At 41.7% G+C, this 24,639-nt stretch overlaps 2 protein-coding genes across 2 annotated transcripts in view; both read left to right on the top strand.

The window, feature by feature from the left end:
* LOC141016250 (disco-interacting protein 2 homolog C-like) overlaps positions 1-24,639 on the top strand; it is a 189,237-nt gene that overhangs the window by 106,458 nt on the left and 58,140 nt on the right. The window contains exons 3-5 of the mRNA XM_073490508.1: positions 9,098-9,208; positions 13,300-13,425; positions 16,467-16,808. Of these exons, the coding sequence (XP_073346609.1) occupies positions 9,098-9,208; positions 13,300-13,425; positions 16,467-16,808 (579 nt within the window). The remainder of the gene's footprint in view (positions 1-9,097; positions 9,209-13,299; positions 13,426-16,466; positions 16,809-24,639) is intronic.
* LOC141016416 (tripartite motif-containing protein 16-like) lies at positions 2,053-3,726 on the top strand. The gene has a single exon (XM_073490775.1). The coding sequence runs from the start codon at positions 2,053-2,055 to the stop codon at positions 3,724-3,726; it is 1,674 nt and encodes a 557-aa protein (XP_073346876.1).

Raw genomic sequence — 24,639 nt, 5'->3', positions numbered from 1 at the left:
TTCGACCACAAAGGATCTAAAAGTCCATTTTGCATCAGACTGACTGCTGAGGATGGGACTGGAGCGTCACTGGAGACACACTGGCACTGCCAAAGCTATTACTGGAATACACTGTGTGTGTGTGTGTGTGTGTGTGTGTGTAGGGTGGGGGTATGTCAGGAAGTGCATTATGGGAAGGAATGAGGGGTGTGGGAAGGAGAAAATGTGTGGTATTCACATCCAGGCCCAGTGGGGGGTCGTCCCTAGTTCGCTATGGGGGGCTGGATGACACACACTCCTCTGCACACACACACACACACACACACACACACACACACACACACACACACACACACACACACACACACACCTAACAACACAATACTCCCTTTCACATACTCACACACACACACACACACACACACCTAACAACACAATACTCCCTTTCACATACTCACACACACACCAGTGACACAGATTCTTCCCTGTGATGTATTTCAGCTCTGAGGCCTGTTAATCCGCGCTGCTCGTACACAGTCAGGCTGATATCGTCTGATTAAAGCATTTAAACTGTTCAAAGAAATGGATTCTCCTCATCAATCCAGATTTACACGGTTTCACATTATAGATTAGGCTCAGTTTACTCAAAGAGGACTTTGATATCAAGATATCCGACATGCCGTTATATCAGTGTCGGTCAGATAAATAAAACTACAGTAAAAATAGTTTTCACTTATTGCAATTATTGATTAGTTCATTAGTAGGTGAGGTAACATACAGATTAAAGTCACAGACTAGAAGAACATGGATGCATCTTGGAAGTCATACATGAGTAAAAGTAAAGATCTCCTTAAAATATTACTTTGATAAAAGTGAAAGTCACGTATGCAAAAAGTACTTGAGTAAAAGTCTTAGAGTATCTGATATTGAATGTACTTAAGTATCAAAAGTACAAGTTAAAGATGAATTATATATTATTATATGTGCATAGCCTCGCTGATTACCGGATCTAATATTCTGCATTTTTATGATTATTGGAGTCACAGTAATTGTGAATAAATTACATTTATTTGGTAACATTTTGTAATAACCATCATTTAAAAATATCGAGTTTATAGTTATGTAACTGTTAATAAACAATTAAGTGATTTTAAGTTTCTAGAGTCAAGACTGAAATCACTAAAAACAACAAACCCTTAAGGACCTTTTCAGAAACCCTGTCCATAAGCCGCAAGAACTGGCTTTTGGTTACAGGTTGAGGAAGTTCAAATAATATATAATAATAGATTTTGACAAAAAATAGTTAGAATAATCAGTTATTCAACAAATAGTTTCTGAAATCTGTCCCGAGTAGACCCTCTTCCGAAACAAATCAATAAAGGATCTCTGAAAAAGAAAAGAAACCAACATCTCAGATGCTGTCAGAGTGACCACAGGTGTCAGGCAGGGTAATACAGGGTAAGTGTCTGGAAGTGGTTGGGTTCGGCATTTCTCAAATTGTTCCTTCCACCGTACAACGATATTCCCAGTCGACAGCCTCTGCTGGGAACACAGACCGGTTGGTTTGCTAAAGTTTTTCATGATATTCCCTGAGGCACCGGGGAGGGTAAGGTTGGCAGAATGCAGCTGAGCACTACTTGAATACCAGATTCATTTGATAACTCTCTCAAGATAAGAGCGTCATTAACTACACCCAACCCTTAGAGATAGTTGATGGTTGAGAGTCATCCCCAGGTTGTCAAATACCGATGCTTTGGGTTGATGGCTCGTCTGCAGATACAGACACCACACACACGTTCTTGAACTATTTCTTTTTACTTTTTGCACTTACACTAGACTTATCTAATAAATTCTGTTTAATAGTGTTATTCAAGTTGTTCCCACTATTCCAGTAATGCACCAAACCTGAATGATCAGACCTTACAAGAATCTAAACTTCCTCCTCGAAGCCACTCCTCTTTCTGGAATGAAGTTCATCCTGCAAAGTCCTCCCTCCCTGAGAGAGAGAGTTAAACTACTCAGGCCATTTCTTATCTTTCAGTCATAAGACACCTGCTCTCCTCAGAAAGCAACATGGCACAAGGGATTCAACTTGAACGACAGCATTTCTGCTGCCTGATCTGTCTGGATCTGCTGAAGGATCCGGTGACTGTTCCTTGTAGTCACAGTTACTGCATGAGCTGCATCAAGGATCACTTGGACAACGAGGATCATGGGGGCATCTACAGCTGCCCTCAGTGCAAACAGACCTTCACGCCGAGGCCTGTCCTGATGAAAAATAATATGTTAGCGTTCGTAGTGGAGGCGCTGAAGAACACTGGACTTCAAGCTGCTCCTGCTGACCTCTGCTATGCTGGACCTGAAGATGTGGCCTGTGATGTCTGCAGTGGGAAAAAACTGAAAGCTGTCAAGTCCTGTCTGCAGTGTTTTGCTTCTTACTGCGAAGAGCACCTCAAAACTCACTATGAGGTAGCTCCATTGAAGAAACACAAGCTGGTGGAAGCATCTGCAAAGATCCAGGAGAACATCTGCTCTCGCCATCAAGAAGCGATGAAGATGTTCTGCCGTACCGATCAGCGTTGCATCTGCTATCTCTGCTCCAAGGACGAACATAAAGGCCACGACAAAGTCTCAGCTGCCGCAGAAAGGAGCGAGAAGCAGAGAGAGCTCGGATTCACTCGGACTAAAATCCAGCACAGGATCCAGGAGAAAGAGAAAGACGTGAGGTTGTTTCAGCAGGAGGAAGATTCTGTTAATCGCTCTGCCGAAAACGCACTGAGGAACACTGAGAAGATCTTCTTGGAGCTGCTCCGCATCATTGAGTCAGGAGTCTCTGATGTCAAGGAGAAGATCAAATCTCGGCAGAAAACCGAAGCGGCTCGGTTCAGAACAGTTCGGGAGAAGGTGGAGCAGGAGATCGCTGGGCTGAGGAGGAAAGATGCCGAGCTGGAGAAGCTCTCACGCTCGGAGGATCACACTTATTTTCTACTGAATTACCCCGCACTGTCACATCTCAGTAAATCTCAAGACCCACCAAGTGTCAGAGTCCGCCGCATGCGGTACTTTGAGAAGGTTAAGGTGGAGCTGACAGAGGCCAAAGATAAACTACAGGTGGTCATTGGTGAAGAATGTGCGAAGATCTTAAAGACGGTAACTGAAACTGATCTTTTACCATCAAATCCATTCGCACAGCCCACGACCAGACCCGACTTCTTACAGTACGCACGCCAAATCACACTGGATGAAAACACTGCAAACACACATCTGTTGTTATCTAAGGAGAACAGAAAGGTGGCGTTCATGAGGGAAGAACAGACATATTCTGATCATCCAGAAAGGTTTGCATTCTCCTGGCAGGTCCTGAGCAGAGAGAGTCTGACTGGTCGTTGTTACTGGGAGGTGGAGAGGAGCGGGAAAGGAGTTTTGATCGCAGTCGCATACAAGAATATCAACAGAGCAGGGAACTTCAGAGAAGGTGTGTTTGGACTCAATGAAAACTCCTGGGCGTTGGATTGTTTCCAAAACAGCTGTGAATTCAGACACAACAACAAGAAAACCTCCATCCCAGGCATGTGGTCCTGCAGAGTTGGAGTGTACCTGGATCACAGTGCAGGTACTCTGTCCTTCTACAGCGTCTCTGAAACCATCACTCTCCTCCACAGAGTCCAGACCACATTCACTCAGCCTCTCTATGCTGGACTCTGGCTGTCGGATGGAGCTTCTGCTTTGTTGTGCAAGCTGAGGTAGACGGGAGTCTTTGACGAGCCGCTGAGGTCCCCTTCAATCACACGGGGGGAAAGTTTTGTGACAACTTTTACAAGGATTGTGATGATAATGAAGGAACGGTTCCCATGCTGTTTTCATACCCACATTTTGAACCTCAGCTATTCTGCTGTATAAAAGCCACTTCCTCGTGCCACATTCTGGTTGATTTTGATTGACAGCGTGCGTTCAGAATTGATGACGTTCCTGCACGGTGGCTAATTGATGCTCACCGAGTTGGCACTAAAACTGTGACTCATCATTCTTACCTGACAGGAAAAGAAAAGCAAACAAACTGTGCGACCGGCTGGTTTCTTACGGTCAAAGGCGACACATGTCATCATCACAAAAACATCGCGGCTCACATCCGAAGTCAGAAATAGTCTGAGTGAAAGTATTTCCTGCTAGCTTGTGAGCGTTGGATAATCTGATTGTTTTATTTACTCTGGCAAAAAAAAATTCAAATTATACTCAGCCTTCAGTGCCTGAACTGTCTTATGAGTTACCTGTCAATGCAACTGATGCAATGTTTCCAAATTCACGGTTTGTTCGTGATCCCGAGACCGATGGGTGAATCTTTAACCTCCAGGAGAGGGTCGAACTACATCTTGCTGGGGTAGCCCAAATGAGATCGACCGTCTCGTACACTGTGCAGCAATTTTCCCCTCTGAGAACACTTGTTCATCTCTTATTCAGCAGGGGCTGCGAGCCATGTGGTGTGAACTCTCCGTATGATTAATTCAGGCCTTTGTTAGCTTTTCTTTGATCTGGGAACACTCTGCAGACCTTCAACTATACACCGAGAACAGCTGAGACTCTGGAGAGTTTCATGTTCTTACAACTATATTAACCCTGAAGATATATTTTTTTAACTGTCAGATTTTTATCTTTTTTGCTTCCCTGCATAAACTTCTGTACATTTGTTGTTTTCATCAGTAAAATCAAAACATTATCAACCTCTTTCTGTCTTGAGATGGACGTTTTATGCAGATTTGATAAGCTGAATGTGAGCATGTGCTATTTTATGTGCTGTGTAGCCAATAGTCCTACTTGAGTAAAAGTAAAGAAATCGTACTTTGTATCGGACTTTGGCACACGTGACAGAATCACCCATATGGATAGTACTTGAGTAAACAGCTTAAAGTATTGGATATTAAATGTACTTAAGTATCAAAAGAAGTAAAAGTAACTTATACATACAGTATATATCTACATGTGTATACTGTATACTATTGGTCGACCGATTTCCCCTCTGTCCACCTGATATTCAGCATTTTTTAAAGTAAATCATTTTAAAAATGTGCTACTTACAGACTAGAGTTGTTACATAAATGTAATGGAGTAAAAAGTGCAATATTTACCTCCAACATGTAGTGGAGTGGAAGTATGAAGAAGCAGAAAATGGAATACTCATCATCAAGTACAAGTACCTCAAAGTTGTACTTTACTACGTAAATGTATGTAGTTACATTCCATCACTTGTGTATATATTTTACTGTATATTGATATGTGGATTTTTCTCTAATGCAACTTTTTGAGCATTCTGTTCATTTGACAAATGTCAAATGTCAAAGTTTCTTCTTATTTGTGTTGAATATTGTATTTTTTTCTAAAGCTATAGTGTTTTAAGTGTAGTAAAACATCTGGGACCTGCAGTCTGTGTGTGTTTTGTGTTACTTCAGGTGCTGTTGGTTGGTGTCAGGGTTCATCCATCAGGTCTTTAGCGTCTTCCTACCTGCAGTGTTTGACAGAAAATGGATGAATGAGAGGCCTGCATTGATTTCCTTTAAGGTTTCACTGTCTGTGAGGTCTCATCACATATGGGTCAGTGTTGGTTGTGTCAGATGGATGGAGTATAACTGGGGATTAACATGCTGTCAGATAGATGATTCATCTGTTGGATCTCAGCTACCTGCTCTTAATTCCCAGCAGTCGCAGTAGTGGTATGTTACAAACCTCACCCATCTGACACACAGGAATCTGAAAACAAATTACGAATACTTCCAGGTATGAATCAAGTTTACTCACGTGAAGGGTTCGTGCAGGTAGACGTGCAGGTGCACCAGTGAAAGATTTATGAGAAACGTGATGACTCAAACAACTCGTCTGTTCACTTTATATTTCAGTTGAGTTTTTTAGTTTGGCCTGGCTGGCTTCACTGTTTAAATACTGTTTTCACTTCAAATGAGTCAAATACAGCAGCCTGGTCAGTGGCCTCAAACTTCTAAGTCTGACGCTGTAGTTTCCCCTCAACATCACCTCTTCAACTGCCCCTCTGGTACATTAGTATAAAGAAGAAGTTAGAAAAAGATATAAGACACTTTATTTGTCATTGTAGTCATACAATTATAAAGACCAGAAGCAATAATGATAAAAAAGCAATATAGATAAAATAAGGTAGCATCCTCTATTAACTGTAAGTGTTATAAATATGAAAGTTACTTATTTACATAAGTAGATTAACATACATAAAAAAAACATAACAGACATAATTGAAGTTACTTACATGACATGAGGTCCGCTAGCTATGTATCTTGCGTTTCTGTAAATTGCGGGACTGAAAGAAGTGGTTTTAACCCAAAGTATGTTTTCCTAAACCTAACCTCTAACCCCGGGCTGCCCGAAGTGGGGCCCACGGACCAAACCAACCACCTAACCAAGTAGTTTTGGTACCTAAACCTGACCAAACCGGGACAGTTTGACAACATTTGATGTAAAATAAGGTTATTAACAGTCTTAAAGTCATAATATGTCATAATAAGTGAACTGTTTGGTCATCAAGCTTTATTTTGAAAGTCTAATTGGATGTTGTATCATGTGCGAACCTATTGGTCTAAAAGTCATGAGGAGGTAATATCATTTTTTGGATTATTTTCTTGATTACATTTCACTGAATATCAGTCACTATTATACACATTTATTTCACTGTCATACCTTTTGAAGAGGTTCGATAAGTTAGCCATAATTTCGTTAATAGACACGGTATTAGATTGTGTCTTTACTCTTAATAAAGAATACAGTGTCGTCGGGGTTGAAGTGACTTGACCAAGGACTCGACTCGACTTGCCCTAGAAAACATTATTTGGCACTTTCTTGAGACTTGGACTAAATTACTTGGTCACACGTCTGATATGAAGGTCATAGCACCGTGGATATCCGTACCAAATGGTCATGCGTCCAACAGTTGTGTCCCTGGAAGATGTAAACCAATTCTACATTTTTTCTGAGACTGAGTAAATGAACAAACAGACAAATAAGTACGAGCTACCTGCAGACAAAAGAAATTGAGTCAGAAGTGAGGAGAGAGAAAGAAAACATTTTTAAGAGCGAGTAGAACGAGTCAGGAGGGGGGGATCCATCACTCCAGACTCCCCAGAGGAAACAGGAAAGCGAGGTATTTCCCAGACCTGTCATTTATTTCCCGCGCCGGCTGGCGGTCTTTATATGGTCGGCTAATCAACTTTTAGCTTTTCTCCTGAGCAGCGGTGATACTCGGAGCCGCACTGAGAGCTCTAATGAAGACAGACGAGGGTGGAAGTGTGAAGCCGAGATGGATTCTCGTAGATCAGCAGCTCTGGAGCGGCCGGAGCTGTCAGCATCGGGGTGGTTGTTATCATCAGACTTATTGATTGGTGTGTGGGGAGGTTGTTTTCTTTGTGTTTGTGCAGACATACACGTGTGTGTGTCTATATCGACCTCACATGGCCGGTTTGATTCAAGAGAAATCTCTCTTTAGATCTTTGTAGTTATTTTCTGTTGCTGTGTAAAAAAAAAACACGGTTGTATATTTATTATTAATTCCACATTTATTTTAGCTTATAGCTGTTTTTCTGTCTTTGCTAACACTTTATAATAACCATCACTAGTAAATAGTAAACTTAAAGTCAATCAGAGTTTAGATAAAGGTTATTTCACACTTGAATATGCTTAATAAACCCTTTATTAAGCACTTTAGGTTTATAAACATCAGTTTTAACTTTATAAAAGCCATCCAGATGTTTATAGATGAACTACACAGTATTTACAAAGTATAAACTTACCATTTAACAATGATGGTTATTATAAAGTGTACCCTTGTCGTCTGTATTTATCTGTTGGTCTTGGTGGCGAGCTGCAAAAAGTGAACTAGAAAAAGTAACAGGTAGTTAGTTTAGCTCTGTATATTGTCCTGTCACGGGCGATTGTAAAACAAAAAACAACCTCAGCATCTCAACAGTCACAGTCAGATACACTCATTGACCAACAAAGTGCCAACACCAACAATAAATAGTATAAATATACAAATATACAGCAGTGACACACACCAGATATCACAAGGCTTTGTTGAACGGAGCTGTGCTGGCAGGTAAAGCTGCTTGAGATCACTGAAAAGAGTCTTTGTGGTGAAATAACTGCGGTCGTTTCCAGTTCAAGCTGCAGTTTGATTATCCTGACAGGGTGTGTACATGCTGCGTGTGGTTTGTGATGACTGTGTTTCTCTCTGAGTCAGTGTTTGGTTTGATTGTGTCATAGAGCAGAGGTTTGCAAAGTGTTGCACTGCACCGATCCTCAACCCAACACCTTTTTCTTCTGTTTTACATTTTGCACCATTAAAAGTCAGCTGAATTAGCTTTACTCAAGAAAACATATCATGGAACATCTGGAGTTGTAAACAGGGCCGGATTAAATCTGTAGGTTACACTAGACAGACTATATTTTTCGTGCCCCTCGCTACACACACATTTTGATATTTGGTAAACACACAAAATGACTTAAATACCACATGATTGTGATTATGCTCTTTAATTTAGTTAGGATTGAATACATATTAATGCAATTGGTTAGTCATGTGTTTAAAGGAAAAGTACAGCAAATGTTGTGTATGTTAAGAAACTGAATAAATAAATAAACACTGAAATACAATCTTAGATCAGTGGTGCATTTCTAATTATTTTAAAATGTATGTTAAGCATTATTTTATGCAGCCAGTTAAGGTTCTTCTCTCCTTTGTCTGGGCCTCCTCGTGCCGAGATCCCGTCCAGGTTACAAGGAGCAACTTTAATTTCCAAGCAGATTATGGACATTTATTTGTGCTAAAACTAATAATAATTGTAGATAATAATATTTATGTCATGTCTGTGTGTTCAGATTTGACTGAATGACTTAAAGTAAATTCCAAGAAGGAGAATGAATCAGTGCTTTCAACTGTATATGATATAAAAAGTAAAAAAAAAAAAAACTAAAACACAACTGAACCTGTGTCATAAATCAATGATTAATGTACAAACACACACAAATAAGCAGATATACAAAAGGACAAAGTTTTGTAAGGTTATTCTGAGGAGCAGATTTTTAAATCTGAGCCTCTGTGTTCCAGGAATGGATCCGTCCATGGGCCAGGAGAGGAGAGCCCCGGTCACCCCGTCCTCATCGTCCCGCTACCACCGCCGACGGTCCTCCGGCTCCAGAGACGAACGTTACCGCTCAGGTAAGAGGCGGGGGGGTGTCCTCGAACGATACACCTGTGGGACGTTTCGTCCTCATGCAGCCGTCTGTCGCCCACACAGACCAGATGAGCTACATGTGGAAGTGTAATCAACACTGAGGGGATCTCACCAACTACCAGTGGAGTGATAACGTCTGACATATGAAATATGAGCTCATCACTATGTTAATTAGCTCCATTAATCACCTCATTAGCATAGTGGGCTGTGGGTGATAACTTCAGCAGGACATGATAATATTTTTTAATTTTACTCCACAGGTTCCTCCAGTGAAGGTGATGATGTGATTTTAATTTGGAGGTCTTTTCTGCATACATTTGCATTTCAATAATGAAACGTGTCTATAACTGATGTGACTCATGTTCATGTTAATATCACCAGTGTGTCATATGTAGAGATATATTTAATGTATGTGTATGAGCTGGGTTAAAGGGGCACGCCACCAATTTTACACATCAGGAACAGTTTACACGTCACCTGTAGTTGTAAAAATGTCTCAGATGAGCATTTTACCAGGCAGGTCAATGGTGTTTTTGCTTCTTGTGATGTCATTTTTTGGATTATCTTCAAAAGCTTCATATCCCTGATATCTGTACAAACTAGGCTAAAAGTCTGTCAGTCAATAAACAATCCTAATTGATAAAAGTATTGAAATTATGTCATAGATTAATAAAAATATGAAAATCAGATGTTTTTTCCTCAGATTTTACTAAATAAAAACTAAAAAGATTGATCACAAAGATTTCTAAATGTTGAAACGTGAACAAAATATTTTTTTACACTCTAGGACTTATTTGAACTTTGTACATATTTTAGTTTTTGATATATGCACATTTTTGTGAGTACAAAGGCCGTTTTATCTGCGATAGAAATACAGTATTCCCACAATGCCGACATTGGTGATTTTGCTTATTGTGATGTTATTTCTTCAAATGCTCAATAAAATAACAATAATAAAATAGAGTTTTACAAAAACACTCACAACTACAAAATACACAATGCTTAAAACTACTATTTTCTCTCAAACTGCAACGTACATCACGTAGCGTAATGATGTCGCCACGTGCAAACAATGGGATTTAACTTCCTGTTGCAAAAACAATGAATGCTCTTGCTAATATGGTGTTAATTTTAGAATGATTTAAACAGGATCATGTAAACAAGGATTTCCTGTGGCCATCCTTCGGCGTCACTGCTAGTTTTTTGCACCGTACGTCACGTGCCGTCATCACGCTCGTACAACGTGATTAGGCGGGAGACAGGTCTTAGCTTCCTGCTGCAAAAAAAGAGTGAAGGATCTTGTTATTATGGTTTTTATTTTAAAATCGATTCAAACAGGATGATGTAAACAACAATCTCCTGCGGCCACTAGGGGGCCACCAGTGGGAGGTCCGTTTTCCAGAGGGTTAACTGTGGAGCGCTCTCTGTTGGACAAACTCTGTAATGACACCGTTTCTAAAAACGATCTCAAATCTAGTTTGGCTTTTTTGTCCTCGCCTGTCAGGCTGGTAGATTTATTGACCTGGCTCGAGTCCTCTGTTCCTTTTTGGTTCTATTTGTGTGGATCAGATGCAAATTTTGGACCAGTGGACACCCCCACTCTTAACCCCAATCCCCTCTGAGGACTGTTATTCTGAGGTGTTTTCATGCCACAGAGGCCTGCTTGATATTCTCAGCCTTTCTCTGCAGAACGGGCTGCAGCAAATCCAGAGTTTGGCACAGATCAGTGGAAAAAGCTCCTGACAAATCTGTCACAGCTCTTACAACATTGCTTTGTTTGGTTTTTGTTCCATCTGGTGTCCGGTAAAGATTAATACAGGATTAACTAGAGGATTTCAACTTCTTTTCAGTGGCATCTCATTCAAAATTAATCAGTAAGAATCCACTGTGGTGACATTCAGGGTTCATAAAGATGTGCGGTAGTTCAATAAGAGGACGAGAGACGCTGCTGGACCGGCGGGGAACAACCTGACTTACTTTATTATTACATTCCAACACGCTGCTGGAGAGTTTGAGTTTGTTTGAGTTCGATCTGACAGAAAATAAATCCTGTGGAAAAAAAACAACCTTTTAACCCATTAAATTGAAAAAGAAAAGCTGTGTGAGCACCTTTAAACACCGCACACACACTCACTTTCACACACGCCGCAGTCACACTCGGTCGACCGTAAGACAATAAACGTGCACTTGAGATTTAAATTACCTCCGTTCCCCTACATAAGCACACACACAAGCCAAACAAACGTACATCTGCGAGGCCCATTCACCCTGACGAATGTCTTACTTATGTCATTATCGGGGCCAACAGCCTGCATCGTTAGCCGCTGTGTGTTTGCCTTCTGCCAGCAACGGACACCGTTCAAACAAACCCAGCTGTGGCTGTATCGCGGCGCTTTATCTCGCGCTTAGAAACACTAATTTGCAAAAAACGTCTTCAGCCGACACTCCCTGAACTTAATCCAGTCGGAAAACCACAGGGCCTCATGGGAGCCGCTGTCAAGCTTTGGGAACGCTCGCGTCTATGAAGCGAATGTGAATAAATGGGAACACGGCGCTCATTGTAACGAGAAACACTGCAGCACAAACACAGCTGATCGCCCTGCTGCTGTTTTTTTCTCCTGTGTGCTGGTGCTCTGGCTGGATGGACTCTCCGATTTCTCTATTATTTAACACACTTACGCCCCAGTGTTTATTCTGGACCGCACGGCCATTATTGGTGCCTGAAACGTCAACGTCTTTCTTCGGTTGTTCGCTCTTGCCTGCCATGTTTATATAGTGAGCAGCGGAGGACGAAGAACTCAATAAACTGCAATAAAAATCCTACTGAGATAGAAGTAGAGGAGTATTTTCAGCTAAATGTTCAGTCTTTAAAGGAAAACTTTGTCATTACTACTCTTAAATCTCTTTGGTGTCTCCTGAGACTTCAGATCACAACGTACGAGCCATATGGAGCCATTTCATGTTTTTTCTCAGTTGTATTTTTAGATTTGAAAACAACTGAATTTTAATTTTTGGATGAATTGTTCCTGTCCTTCCTAAGTATTAAAAGTACTTGTTTTGCAGAAAAATGTCTGAAACATGATTCTATATGTCGTTATTAGATCGTTAAAACAACGTTGAGGTGGAACCAGTTTTAAAAACTTAATATTCACTTCCAGTAGTTTAGTTCAGGTAGGCGAGCAGAGTTCAGGGCCCCTCCGAGATAAAACCTGAGGTGAGGTGAGATGATTAATGAGAGAGAGAGAGAAATATCTATCTATCTGTCTATCTCTGGACTTTTCTTAAACCTTTTGTCCTCAGAGAAATATTGAATAATTTGACGTCTGCTAAAAAGTTATTTTAATAAAACTTTCTGAGAAGTTAAGAAGGAAACATCTGTGATAGATATCTGGCTGACAGCGTCTCGTTCTGAGGGGTCAGAAGCTCCAAAGGTTTCCATATATGATAACGTGTTTTATATGATGTGTTTATCGTGTGTTTATAACCAGTTTACAGACAGCTGACTGTAACTGTCAGATCAATGTCGAGGAGCAAAAAGTTCAATAAATGCTTTTAAAATACGGAGTACCTCAAATCTGTACTCGAGTAAATGTATTCAGTTGCTTTCCACCACTGAGTTCATGTCTTTTGAATATTTTAAAATGTGTTTAAGAGCAAAAATGTTTCTTATTTTCTGCCCATTTATATTTTCATTTTGTGTGACCGATATTAAAAGACCTCAGCAGTGTGCTGTAACCCATGTACTACATTTTGGGGGATACAGTACATTAATGTTGGCCAGTTTACTACAGTCTGGTACAGTTAATCTCACAGCAGCAATAACGCAGACGTGATGGGTTATCAATCTCACACAAATGTTCTCGAGGATGACTTTCTTCCTATTCAGAAATGAGAGGAAATCAATTGCTCACTCTGACAGGCGACTTGAGGATTGCCAACACTAATATAAAGTATCTGGAAAACGCTCAGCTATGGATTCAGTTTTAATAAAACGAAGGTCATCACTTTCAGGCTGTAACTAAATGTTTCTCAAAGTTAAATCCCCCCCTGACGTCTCCTGTGTGTGTGTCTGTAGATGTGCACACTGAGGCGGTGCAGGCCGCCCTCGCCAAGCACAAGGAGAGGAAGATGGCGGTGCCGATGCCTTCGAAGCGGCGGTCGCTGGTGGTCCAGACCTCAATGGATGCCTACACACCACCAGGTAAGGGAAACAAAAAACTCTCCTCTCACATGTTGATGCCTTGAGCTCTTCCTCACGGTCCTCGAGGTCATTCCTGAGCAGTTTTTGCTGGGAGTGCTGTTGTCATGAGGGGGTGTACTTGGTCTGCAGTGGTGTTTGGGTGGGTGGTGTGTGTCAAGTGGCTTCCACATAAAGGTCAGGACCCAGAAGAATGAAACTACAGGATTCATTCATCGTAACTAGATACAGCAGTCACATTTCACATCCCTGTTTCTGAGCCAAACCTCCCGCCAGCTCTTCTGACATCTGTGATGAACATTTGGCATACGTCTAAGATGGATATCACTTGTCTTTAAATGTGCACTGGATGCATCCTCCAGTCAATTTTCATCCCTGTAGCGTGCAAAGCAGGATGTGTCCCCGGGCGTGTGGCGAGGGCAGCCATCCATGTCTTTTATGGCGCCGGTGTCAGTTAACGAGGGTGTTAATGAGGCCATTATTTCTCTGGCTGCAGGGTCGAGCTTCACAGAGATCCGCTGAACGAGGCGTGATTTAGACCAACAGCCACAGATTAAATATGAGGGTGTTTTATTGGGTCAAAGCAGATGGTACAAACACGGCTGCCTCGTGATGTTTGACAAACTGTACGATTTCCTCTTGAAGGCGTCCAAGTTACGACTCTCTTCTCCATCAGCGACTGTCATCACTTCATCTTTTTCTATACGTCCATCCCTCCATCTTACCTTCCCTCCTGCCGCTCTTCCTCCTTCCATCCTCTCTTTTTTCTCCAACTCAACCAAAACTAAATAAAGATGGATGAGCTCATATTTACACTGCGATGCAATCTAAAAACAGCCATGTTAGTAATATTTAAAACAGTTATTTTTGGGAAATAACTTCAGAAATGGGGCTGATGTTCGCAGTGATGGTCTGTAACTACGTACATTTACTCAAGTACTACAACTTTGAGGTACTTGTGCTGATTATCAGTCCATCATGGGATCAAATATTCAGAATTATTGAATTTCTTTTTCATTTATCTGATAATTAAATTAATAATTCATTCAAAATAACGATGCAGTCTGCAATATGTAAAGTAACGAGTAACTAGTTATTAAATACATGTAGTGGAGTAAGTTTGCCTCTAAAATGTAGTGGAGTGGAAGTATAAAGTAGCAAAAAATGAAAATAATGAAGGAAAATAAGTCAAAATTGTACTTAAGTACAGTACTTGAGTAAATCTACTTAGTTACAGTCCATCAGTAAGTATATACATACATGTACTATAATTTACTTTTACTTATACTCTCGATTCCTAACTACAGAAAATTACTTTCGATACTTCAGTACATTTAATATTAGATACTTTTGTTGCTCAAAAATACAACAATAATATTTATAATAAACATAAATGTCTCACACAAACACATTTGTTGACACAACGATCAACAACCGCTGACATAAATCCTTCATAAATGTACACACACATTTTCTACATACACACCATGTTCATATGCAGCTTGTGTACTGTGGAGGCGTAATACACAGAAGTACTGCATGTACACACACACACACACACACACACACACACACACAGTCGTACACAGTATTCACAGGATTTCTGTTTTTTATTTTTGCCATTTTACACAAAGCACGATAAACAAGCTGTCTCGACACACACAGTCCATCTTGCAGATTTAGAAAGCGCACGTCCTCGGGGAGCTGTAAAAGCACTAACACACACACACACACACACACACACACACACACACACACACACACACACACACAGGGCTGTCTGGCAGCCAGTGAGGTTCACCCGAGGACAGCGGAGTCGCGTGTTGCCGAGCAGCGTGTCGTATCGTGCAGAGATGACAGGCGAGCGAGGACTCTGATGTGCTCTTTATTGGCTTCTGACTGATTTTCACAGCTGCATTTTGTCAATTTTCTCAACACATCATCAAATATATTCCAGCGTTATGAAGAGCTGCTCTCGCTCTCGCTCTCTTTCCTCTTTGTGTGTTTGCTTGTGTTTGTTTCTTGAGATCCCCGTGTTGCCCGGCAGCGTCTTCTTTTTGTCAACATGTTTGTGTTTTGTCACAGGGAGCCTCTTCGGGGTCCTGCTGACACCGAGACATTGATTTGCCATTTAAGCATGTCAGCAAAGCACCGTGGTAGTTCACATGTCGAGACCGCGAACTGGAAATGTCATAACAAACCATAAATGTCACAAAGTTTAAAGAGACCGAACAGGGAATATAAAAAGTTACTTCCAGCATTTAAACTTAATTATTAAACTGATTCATTCTTTAAAAGGGGAGGATTATCTGCATGGGTGGCTAAGGCCTAAAGTTTTAGGAGACAAAATTATCCAAGTTTTGACCTCATTTAAAGATGTAAAATTTAAGATTTCTGCATAAAAACAGGTAGATCTTTGTTATATATTATCCCAAATGTTTCCAACAATATCAAACCTGAGAAATCCACAACTTTAGTGAAGGTAACGGACTAAACTTCACCCCGTCTGCACCTGACTCCAACTGTATCTTCACTCAGTCATGAGAAATAAACCTGCTTCTTTTTGTTTGGGTGATTGTTGTCGTCGGTTTATTGTGTGTCTGCCCTGCCACAACAATACACACTTACACACACACGGACACAGCACCTGTGTGTGTGTGAGAACTGGGTCAGCTGCTGTTGTTATTCGTATCACCACTATCAGTCTCGTAGCCAAAGGCATTATGGAAATCGCATGCAAAACACACACAGAGTTTAGCCTTCACAGCCGAACCTTACTCCAGCCCCCCTGCGGCGACTCTGAACAGATGGGAGCTGAAGTCTTTCCAGCCTACAGACGATAAACTGCGACGTATATAGATATGATTTTTCCTTCTGTCTCTAAATATAGCTCATTATAAACCAATCGGGATTGGATTCAACCTGACGTTTGTTTGTTTCCCCTTCATATTGAAAGATGTTTCCATAGTCCACAGTTTGTAAATGTTGTTATTGCGTCTCTGTTTTATATACTCATCCTCCTCTTCCATATTCATCCTCCTCAGATACCTCCTCGGGCTCAGAGGGCGAGGGACAGGGCGAAGGCGATGGAGAGGAGGGCGGAGACGGCGAAGAAGAGGACGGAGGAGGGGGCGGAGGAACCTCGTCCAGCCGGGAGGGGAGCATCAGCATGGAGCACTGGATCAGCCGGGCCATCCACGGCACCTCCTCCACCACCACCACCACCTCCTCCACGGCCTCCTCCTCCTCTTCCTCCACGCGCAGCGGGGGGAGCGGGGCGGCCGGCGGCAGGCTGGCCGACGTCCTGGCCCAACACGTCCACATCTCCGCCCACCACAACCGCCACCACCATCACCATCACCACCACCACCACCACCACAAGACAGGTAATTGAATTGACACCCTAAACCAACTAACACCACCGTTAGGCAAATCTGGACACCTTCAGCAACATGCACAAGTTGTTAGCTGCATCCTGACATTTTCAGCCAAGTCCAGACAGACTTAACAAACTCCTGAGAGCTTAAGCCATGAATAGAGGGGACACCGAGACTTTTTGACCTTCTGTTCCAGGTGTTATGGTAATAAGGTGGTAACGTCATGGCGAGGGCACGCTGCCTTCGAGTGGTTGTAAGTTACTTTAGTGCTATAAAGTGTCCAGATAACTTAAGGTTGCAGCTGGTAGTTACTGTGAGCCTGTGTGTTGTGTTTGCTGCCACAGAAGAGAACTAAAAAGGTTCATGCAGCGTTACGACTGTATGTCATCATCACAGCAGAGCTGGTCTGGAGCTGCAAGCCCGACTGAAGTAAGCCTCAATTAAAATGTCATGAAACAAGATTTCTTTAAACAGCTGCTCGAAAACGCGGCTCTGGAAAGGTAACACGAAATCATGTTAATCAAAAATCAGGCTAATGTGTGATGCAGCCACAACAACCGCGGATGTGTTGATGAAGTCGTCGGCCCAAACTCGGTTGGAGCAGTCACTCTTCACACAACGTGACATGATCACACAATACCCCCCAGTGTTTAAGCCCAGTCAGTGCCACTGCAGGGCGCCCATCATGAAGACCAGAGACCTTTAGTCAACTCCTGCTGGACACATTTACCAAAATCTAGAAATTTCAGACACATTTAGGAAAAAAGCAAGAAGCTTCAGCCAAGTCTTGAACTTGAACCCCCTTTTTTACTTTTAGCAAACTTCAGAAAACCTAAGCATAAAAAAGAGGTACTCAGCCAAACGCAAACATCTTTAGCAAAGTTCAGACACCCTTCAACTACTCTCAGAACCTCAGTGATATCTGAGACAACCTTGGTAACGCTACACAACTTTCTGTATCCTAACCAGGACTCTTGAAGTCATCATGGTTTTTGCACACATGACTGGTCAGTGACAAAATCTTTCACCAGAAGGAAAACCCCTGACGAGTCTGTCTGGTCTCCAAACTGCGTTTTGTCACGAAAACACGAGAAGTGACACAGGACATAACGTGATATGATGCACAGGAGAGGATTATTTTACTTCCAAAATGGATCTTTGCATGAAACCAGCAGACCAAGCTGCAAAAAAACCCAAACAAATTTGACGTCAGAATTAGACAATACAGACCGGATCAGATTACATCTCATGAAATGTCACATTTAGCTTCTCAATTAGCTGATTAAAGGTGTTTAAGATTGTGTCTGGCAGGAAGGCCGGCCTGTTCATCCAGCAGGACGACATGCACAAACAGGAAGGTGAGGAGGTTTTAATACGGTGCTGCTTTCATGCTAATTTAAACTACAGCTTCAATCCCAAAAGGCAAAGAGAGTTTATTTATGGCACAATTCAAACACTGAGGCAGTTTCACAGCGCTTTACACAAACCTAGATAACAAAAGGATCAGACAGCTCTGCATAACGGAGATTTAAACACATCATCAGAAGTGCTCCACATAAAAGAAGACATGGATACATAGATAAAGATCATGACTTTCTAAAAATGTGGATTCTGAACCATCACTGCAGTCCATCGTGAAGTTTATCTGAGTTGTAGCTTTCTTTTGAATATCGCAGACAATCAGGTGATAAAGTTTGCACAACAAAAATCATGAAATATGAAAATAAAAAACCTTCGAGATATCGTCTCAAAAACATCTCAACACCAGTGTTATTGATACAGTCTGTCATATATATTACATTTTATCCAACTTTCAGCTTTCTAAGAAACACAATATAAATACAATAATAATACTATAAATACACTTAAACTCTTCTATATTTTGCTGAAGACCTGAATCCTCCAAAGATGTGTGAAGATCCCTAAATAAACCAGAGTTTATTTAGTTGTAGGCTGTTGAGGTTTCTAATAAAAGTGTGTTGTTTGGCTGGGAGGGACTGTGTGTGTGTGTGTGTGTGTGTGTGTGTGTGTGTGGGCTTTGAGTCTTTGAAGTTTAAATGTGTGAACTGGAGATGTCAGCTGGTTAAGTGTGTTGAGTTGGAGGGTCGTATCCGTGTGTTCACGGTGTAAATGCAGGTTTTTACAGTTCCTCTGCTTCCTGTATTAACTGCAGTCTGTGTCTGTGACCTGTCCTGCTATCAGAAATCACTCTGGTACCTCAACAACCAACAAAAACTTAACTATACTGTGCTATACCGCTCCATGAGTCTGATGACTTTGGGCTCTGCATTCCAGTTTAAACTCAACGTTATCTTTATAAAATTAAAGAAAACTATTCTTCCATTTCTTTCCTCTTCAAAAAAACATCATTCTTTGTATTTAGTATTGTTGATTCTCCTTTTCCACAGATCAACGTCCTCTGAATAAAACATCACAGATGTGTTTTTTTGTGACTGAAGCATCAGTCAGTCAGAATCACGATGGTGTCAGACAAACACAAGAAATCAAAGATTGGAATAAACTTTTCTGACTTTAAAGCCCAAAGAAATACAGTAACTGATATTTTGTCACTATCCTGTAAAACAACATAAACGTTTCAGGAGAAGGAAACGGCCCTGTATGTATTTTTCTTTTGTCTTTAAATTAATTATTTAGCCAAAGAAGTAGCATAACTAGATATTTCTGTTTCACTTAACTGTTTATTCTGTGACATACCTGAAGTTTTATTGTTTTGTGACAAAAAAAAATAATGCAACACATTTTATTTGACTTATAAAATGCGTATCCGTGCTCCCATATCCCAATATCCCTGACTAATTTTCAGTAGTGTATTTTAAAGGAAAAGTGCACCCAAAAATGAAAATTCAGTCATTATCTCCTCCCGATGGAAAGTCAGGTGAAGTATCGTCGTCCACAAAACATTTCTGGAGCTTCACAGCAGAACAGTGTTGCAGTGTTCTGCTAAACAGCTGAGAAAGAAACATAAAATGGCTGTTCAGAAGCCCAGAGATCCCAAATTAATTTTAAAAAATGTGTTTTAGACCCTTTATCACGTTGAAATCTTGACTGTAGCTGCTAAGCTGAAAGCGTTAGCGTGGACCCCGTCTGAAGTGGGTGTATGAGCTCAGCTGTTTGGGATCTCAGAGCTGTACGGAGCCATTTTATGTTTTTTTGGTTGTTTTTTTTAAGCTACTTCAGTTGTTTAGGAGAACGCTGCGACGCTGTTTTACTGTGAAGCTCCAGAAATGTTTTGTGGACTACGAGACTTCACCTGACTTTATATCAACATGGAGGGAGGAGATGATGACTGAACTGCTTCTTTCACAAGTTCTCAATTGAACCTTGCTGTAGAGATGTTTTGTTTTTCACTGTCACCCAGAAATGTTCAGCAACAAGGATGACAGTCTGGCACGCTCATACTGAGAATATAACTGTTTTCACTCACCTATAGAAATAATAAAGTAATTGCGAGATTGTTTGCGGTGCATATATAAAAAAGAAAAATATAAAAACATCCAAACTAAAGGACAGATTGTGAGCTCCTCATCATACTCACACCAGCAGCAGGGTGGAGGTTCCTGTAACTGGTTCAAACCTACAGCACACACTTAAAAGTGAAAAAACTGCCCGGCTGCTGCTATCTGCTGAGGTGGCGTCGTGTCTAAACGCTCTGTCGGCGACAGGTTTTGTTTTCATGCTGGCTCTGTTGGTATCCAGCTCTGAAGATAATGCATGGACGGACACAGAGAGGAGCCCCCGCCAGCTCCGCCCAGCCAGCGTTCAGCTCCTCCACTGCTCACATGTGACAGGAGACGGTCTGTGCACGCTGCTGGTTAGCTAGTTTTGTTTGCGCGGGTCTGTTTTCCACTGATTTCCTGTGTCATCGTTCCCCTGCGGTCTCAAATTAGCAAAGTCAGAAAGACGTCTCAGAGGGAGCAGCTGCCCGAAGGCGTGTGGCTAGAACGGCACTCAGTCTGCTTCGAAGAATAAAATGAGGAAGATGGAGACGATACGGGAATAACACCTGCGTCTGAATATTTTATCAGTCAGAGGCAGAATTAATTCAGAAGAAATGAACAGCAGGAGAAAATTTAAGAGCAGCTCCTGAGGTGACGACCGTCCATCTGCGCCTTGAAATGACTACAACTAGTTCTGGTTCATTGTATAAATAATACAACATTTCAGTGAATTAACATCATTGTTTCTTGATTTGGGTGCAAACAATGGTTGTTTTATCTTGTGTAGTCTGTCATAGTGGATGAAGGGAGCGTCTGGGACCCTCAAAGGTCTTGTAAGAAAGACTGAGGCCGCCCGGTCTCACTCATACCGGGTCAGATACGCAGCCTGGTCAGTGGCCCTGCGCTTGTTATCCTCTAACTATAAAGGGAAGATGAGTCTGAGTCAGGGGCCGGTCGGGTGGTAGGATGGGTCGTACACCGGACCTTTCCAGAGTTTGTATCCCGACCAGGGGTCAAGATTGATTTGTTTATGTTATGTTGCATAAGTAAATTAATGCAAGTAAATGACGTAACATAAGTGACCTGTATGAACGAAGTCATTTTAAGCCAAAGTATTATTTTTTTCGTTTTTGTGCAGAAACCTGACCAAACCACGACTGTTTCACAACGTTAATAACAGTCAGAAAGTCTTAATCTGCCATAATATGTGAACTGTTTGTTGGCAAACTTTATTTTGAAAGTTTAAAGCAACATTATGTAACTTTTTTACCTTAAATATCAGCTGCAACATCATGTTGACGGCACAGTGTCTTGTGACAGGGTGAACAGCGTCTCTGTCACTTGCTTCTGCACCATGAAGCTTCAGTGAGAGGTTCGGATCACAGCTTTACATACATGTTTACTTCAACATACAAGTTTTAACACATGACATTGTTGTGATGTAGTTAGCGTAGTTAGCGTCTTGTTAGCGTAGCCCCTCACGTGCTGAAGCTTTAAGTCACTGACCAGGCTGCTGTGCAGTGTTTGACCAGGAGGGAGGCGTTCACAGGCTTTAAACAGGCTTCCTTCCAAATTTAACTCATATTTTCACCATGTTTCCCCAAAAACATCTTGAGTGAAAGAAAGTTTTGATTACTGCACGTTTCCATCCACGACTCTTTGGTAAATATTAGGAGTTTTGGGGGGAAGCAGTTGGTGGAGCCAATCCATCAGCTGGGTGCCATTAAACTACTGGAAGAGACGAGGGCACAACAATAAGACGTTATTAAAAGATGATGATGTGGTCTGCTTCATGTATATCACACAGATTTCATGTTTTCATTTCAAGTTTTTGGTTCGATGCCTCAGCAAAGTGTAAAATGTCTTTTTCTTTTTTGAATTTCTGACGTTTCCACTGAAACGGCTAATATATATGAAAAACAGTTATAACCTTATAACTCTACTGTTTGACGAGCCGATCCAAACACGATAAACACTTTGTGTTAGAAAGACGAGTCCACGGTTCTGGTTCACAAACATCAGAATCAGACAAAATGTACTTTTGGTGTACTTCAGTCGTTTGTTCAGGGTCCTGGCAGCCTCGTCTGTTCTCGTTCAAGCAGGCTACATATTAAATCTTATTATTTTGTTGTTCATTTTCAATTTGCTGTCATGTTTCATTGAGTCTTTTTCTTCTCGTTGTTTGACTGAGTTCATGTTTATCTCAGAGGAAATCCTCAGCGGTGTGAACACGCGTGGGTTACAGCTCTGTTTCTCATTTCCTCGTTCAAGGCCGAAGCAGCCGAGCTCTCCTGTGTTTTCACTGTGTGTGTGTGTGTGTGTGTGTGTGTGTGTGTGTGTGCGCGCGTGTTCATACTTAAAGGTGATCGTTTCCCATACTGCCTCATTCCAGCCTCGTTTCTCATTCGACTCTTATCAGAACAGCTCCGCCTGCTCGTTGCAGATAACTTTTTTTGTTCTCTCCGATCCATCACCGCTCCTTTCATCCCGCCACATTTTCCCGCAGGTTGCAGATCTCTTGCAGGATCGCTGCGGACAATCCGGTTGTTATGTTTGACTTCTGGCTCAGTTTGGGTTCAATAGAGCACGCTGTGTTTGTCGCCTCTTTTGTTTTAAGATAACACAAAGTGTTTGTTTGTGCCGTTGCTATGTGATTATTGAAAACCCCTTCAGAGACAGATGGTGCTCATTTGATGAAAGTTGAAATATTTTTAATCTCAAGCACCCTGCAGACTGAGCACTGAACTGAACTACACTCTCAGTGTCTTGATTGTTTTGCTTTAACTTAAATACCAGGTTATAGATCATTATAGTGTGTCCAGTTTTATAAGTATGAGGTGTATTTTGTAACTTCACTGCGCTCTGAAGCGAGGCTCCTGAATGACACAAGGCTTGACGGCACTTTTCAAGACCCCCCCCCCTCCCTTCTTGTTCCTCACATGCAGGCCTTTTATCCCACCTCTCCTTGAGGAGGAGGAGGAGGGCAGTGCCAGCTGGTCTGGTAGAGAATGGAAACTCTGGGCCACGACGCTCCGGTAAGTCGAGTCAGGAGCATGGCTGGCCGAGAGCCCGAGGAGCAAGCGTCAGTCTCCTGCCATCCCTCGGCTCCGGGCGGGGATGTCGTATCTTTCCCCTCTCCGTCATCTGCTTGCTGTTGAAGTCGTGCCTTCTCGTTCTTTTTCCCTCCGTGCTGATGAAATTTGTGCTTTCTCATGTTGAGAAAAATATTTCAATGCTAACCTCAACCAGGAATAGCATTGAGCTTCGTTGTAGATGCATGAGAGCGTTGTGTTTTTGTTTGTTAAGATCTGAAGAAAAAAAGCTGGAGCTCACAGCTTTTTAGAGTGTGAATTGTTGATGAGGAGAATCAACAATGCTTATAAAGAGGCTAGAAAGCAGCTTTTCCCTCTTTTCAAGGTTACTCTGTTTGGTGTCGTGTATTGATTTGGCTAATTATGCAGCATGTTTTTAGTTGTTTGCTCAGCCAGAGGCAATCTGCTTTCAAAACGGCTTTTCATCTGAGCCAGAAAGCAGATGGTAGAGGAATGTAGGCTGTCTGCCTGCTTCCTCCTTTTTAGTTTTGTGTTGGTCTGTAATTTTCTGCAGTATTCTTAATATCTGCTACCTGAAATCCTGAATACTGTATCACTGAATTCAACCCCTGCTTTTGTCTGGTCCTTATCAACAGCCAGACTTTCACACATCGCTCATTTAGAGGAATTGTTTAAAAACCAGGAGTATTCCCACCCCGAAGATCGATGTATGAAGTTGCAATCACTCTGGTTCTCTCTCTTCTTCTTCCCCTCTCTTCTCTGTAACGTTACGTTCATGAAGTAAAGTACATTTCCCCTCCAGCTCCAGTCAGCAGTCAACATTACAGAACAGAAACACCCGACAATCTCCGCGGATCACTGCTGCAGTCAGGTTGATAAACAGGAGTGAAGATAAATCCACTTTTTAATCCCAGAAGTTAAATAGTAATCTGTGAGCTCTCCTCCCGTCGGTGAACAGCTCAGAATCTGATGTGACTCCTGGTGTTTATTCCCGTGTTTCACACCAAATGAACTTAACTACAGGTGTGAAAACACCCTTAAAAACCTTGACCTGAGAATTATTCCTTCTACATGTTAAGAGCTAAACCCAACGACCCCGTCAGCTAACTCGCTGCCTGACATGTGAAAAGGCAGCTGCTGACACGCTCATTTGTTGAAGTGGCTCCCTCCGTTTCTTCTAGATTGCTCGAGAATACAAAGCGATCCACGATGAAGTGAACAATGAGCAAAAAGTCTTAAGACCAGACCTTTAATCAGCCATTCATCATTGTCAGAAAAAATATATACCCCAAATCCATTAACACGGTGCTGGAATTGTTCCCGTACTCA

The sequence above is a fragment of the Pagrus major genome, chromosome 21 (assembly GCF_040436345.1).
Source record: "Pagrus major chromosome 21, Pma_NU_1.0".
In the NCBI taxonomy this organism is placed as follows: domain Eukaryota; kingdom Metazoa; phylum Chordata; class Actinopteri; order Spariformes; family Sparidae; genus Pagrus; species Pagrus major.
The sequence above is the reverse complement of the archived record's forward strand: the minus strand, read 5'-3'. Positions and strand labels throughout refer to the sequence as shown.

Coding starts and splice junctions, on each gene's coding strand:
- LOC141016416 (XM_073490775.1), top strand. CDS start 2,053: ATGGCACAAGGGATTCAACTTGAACGACAGCATTTCTGCTGCCTGATC.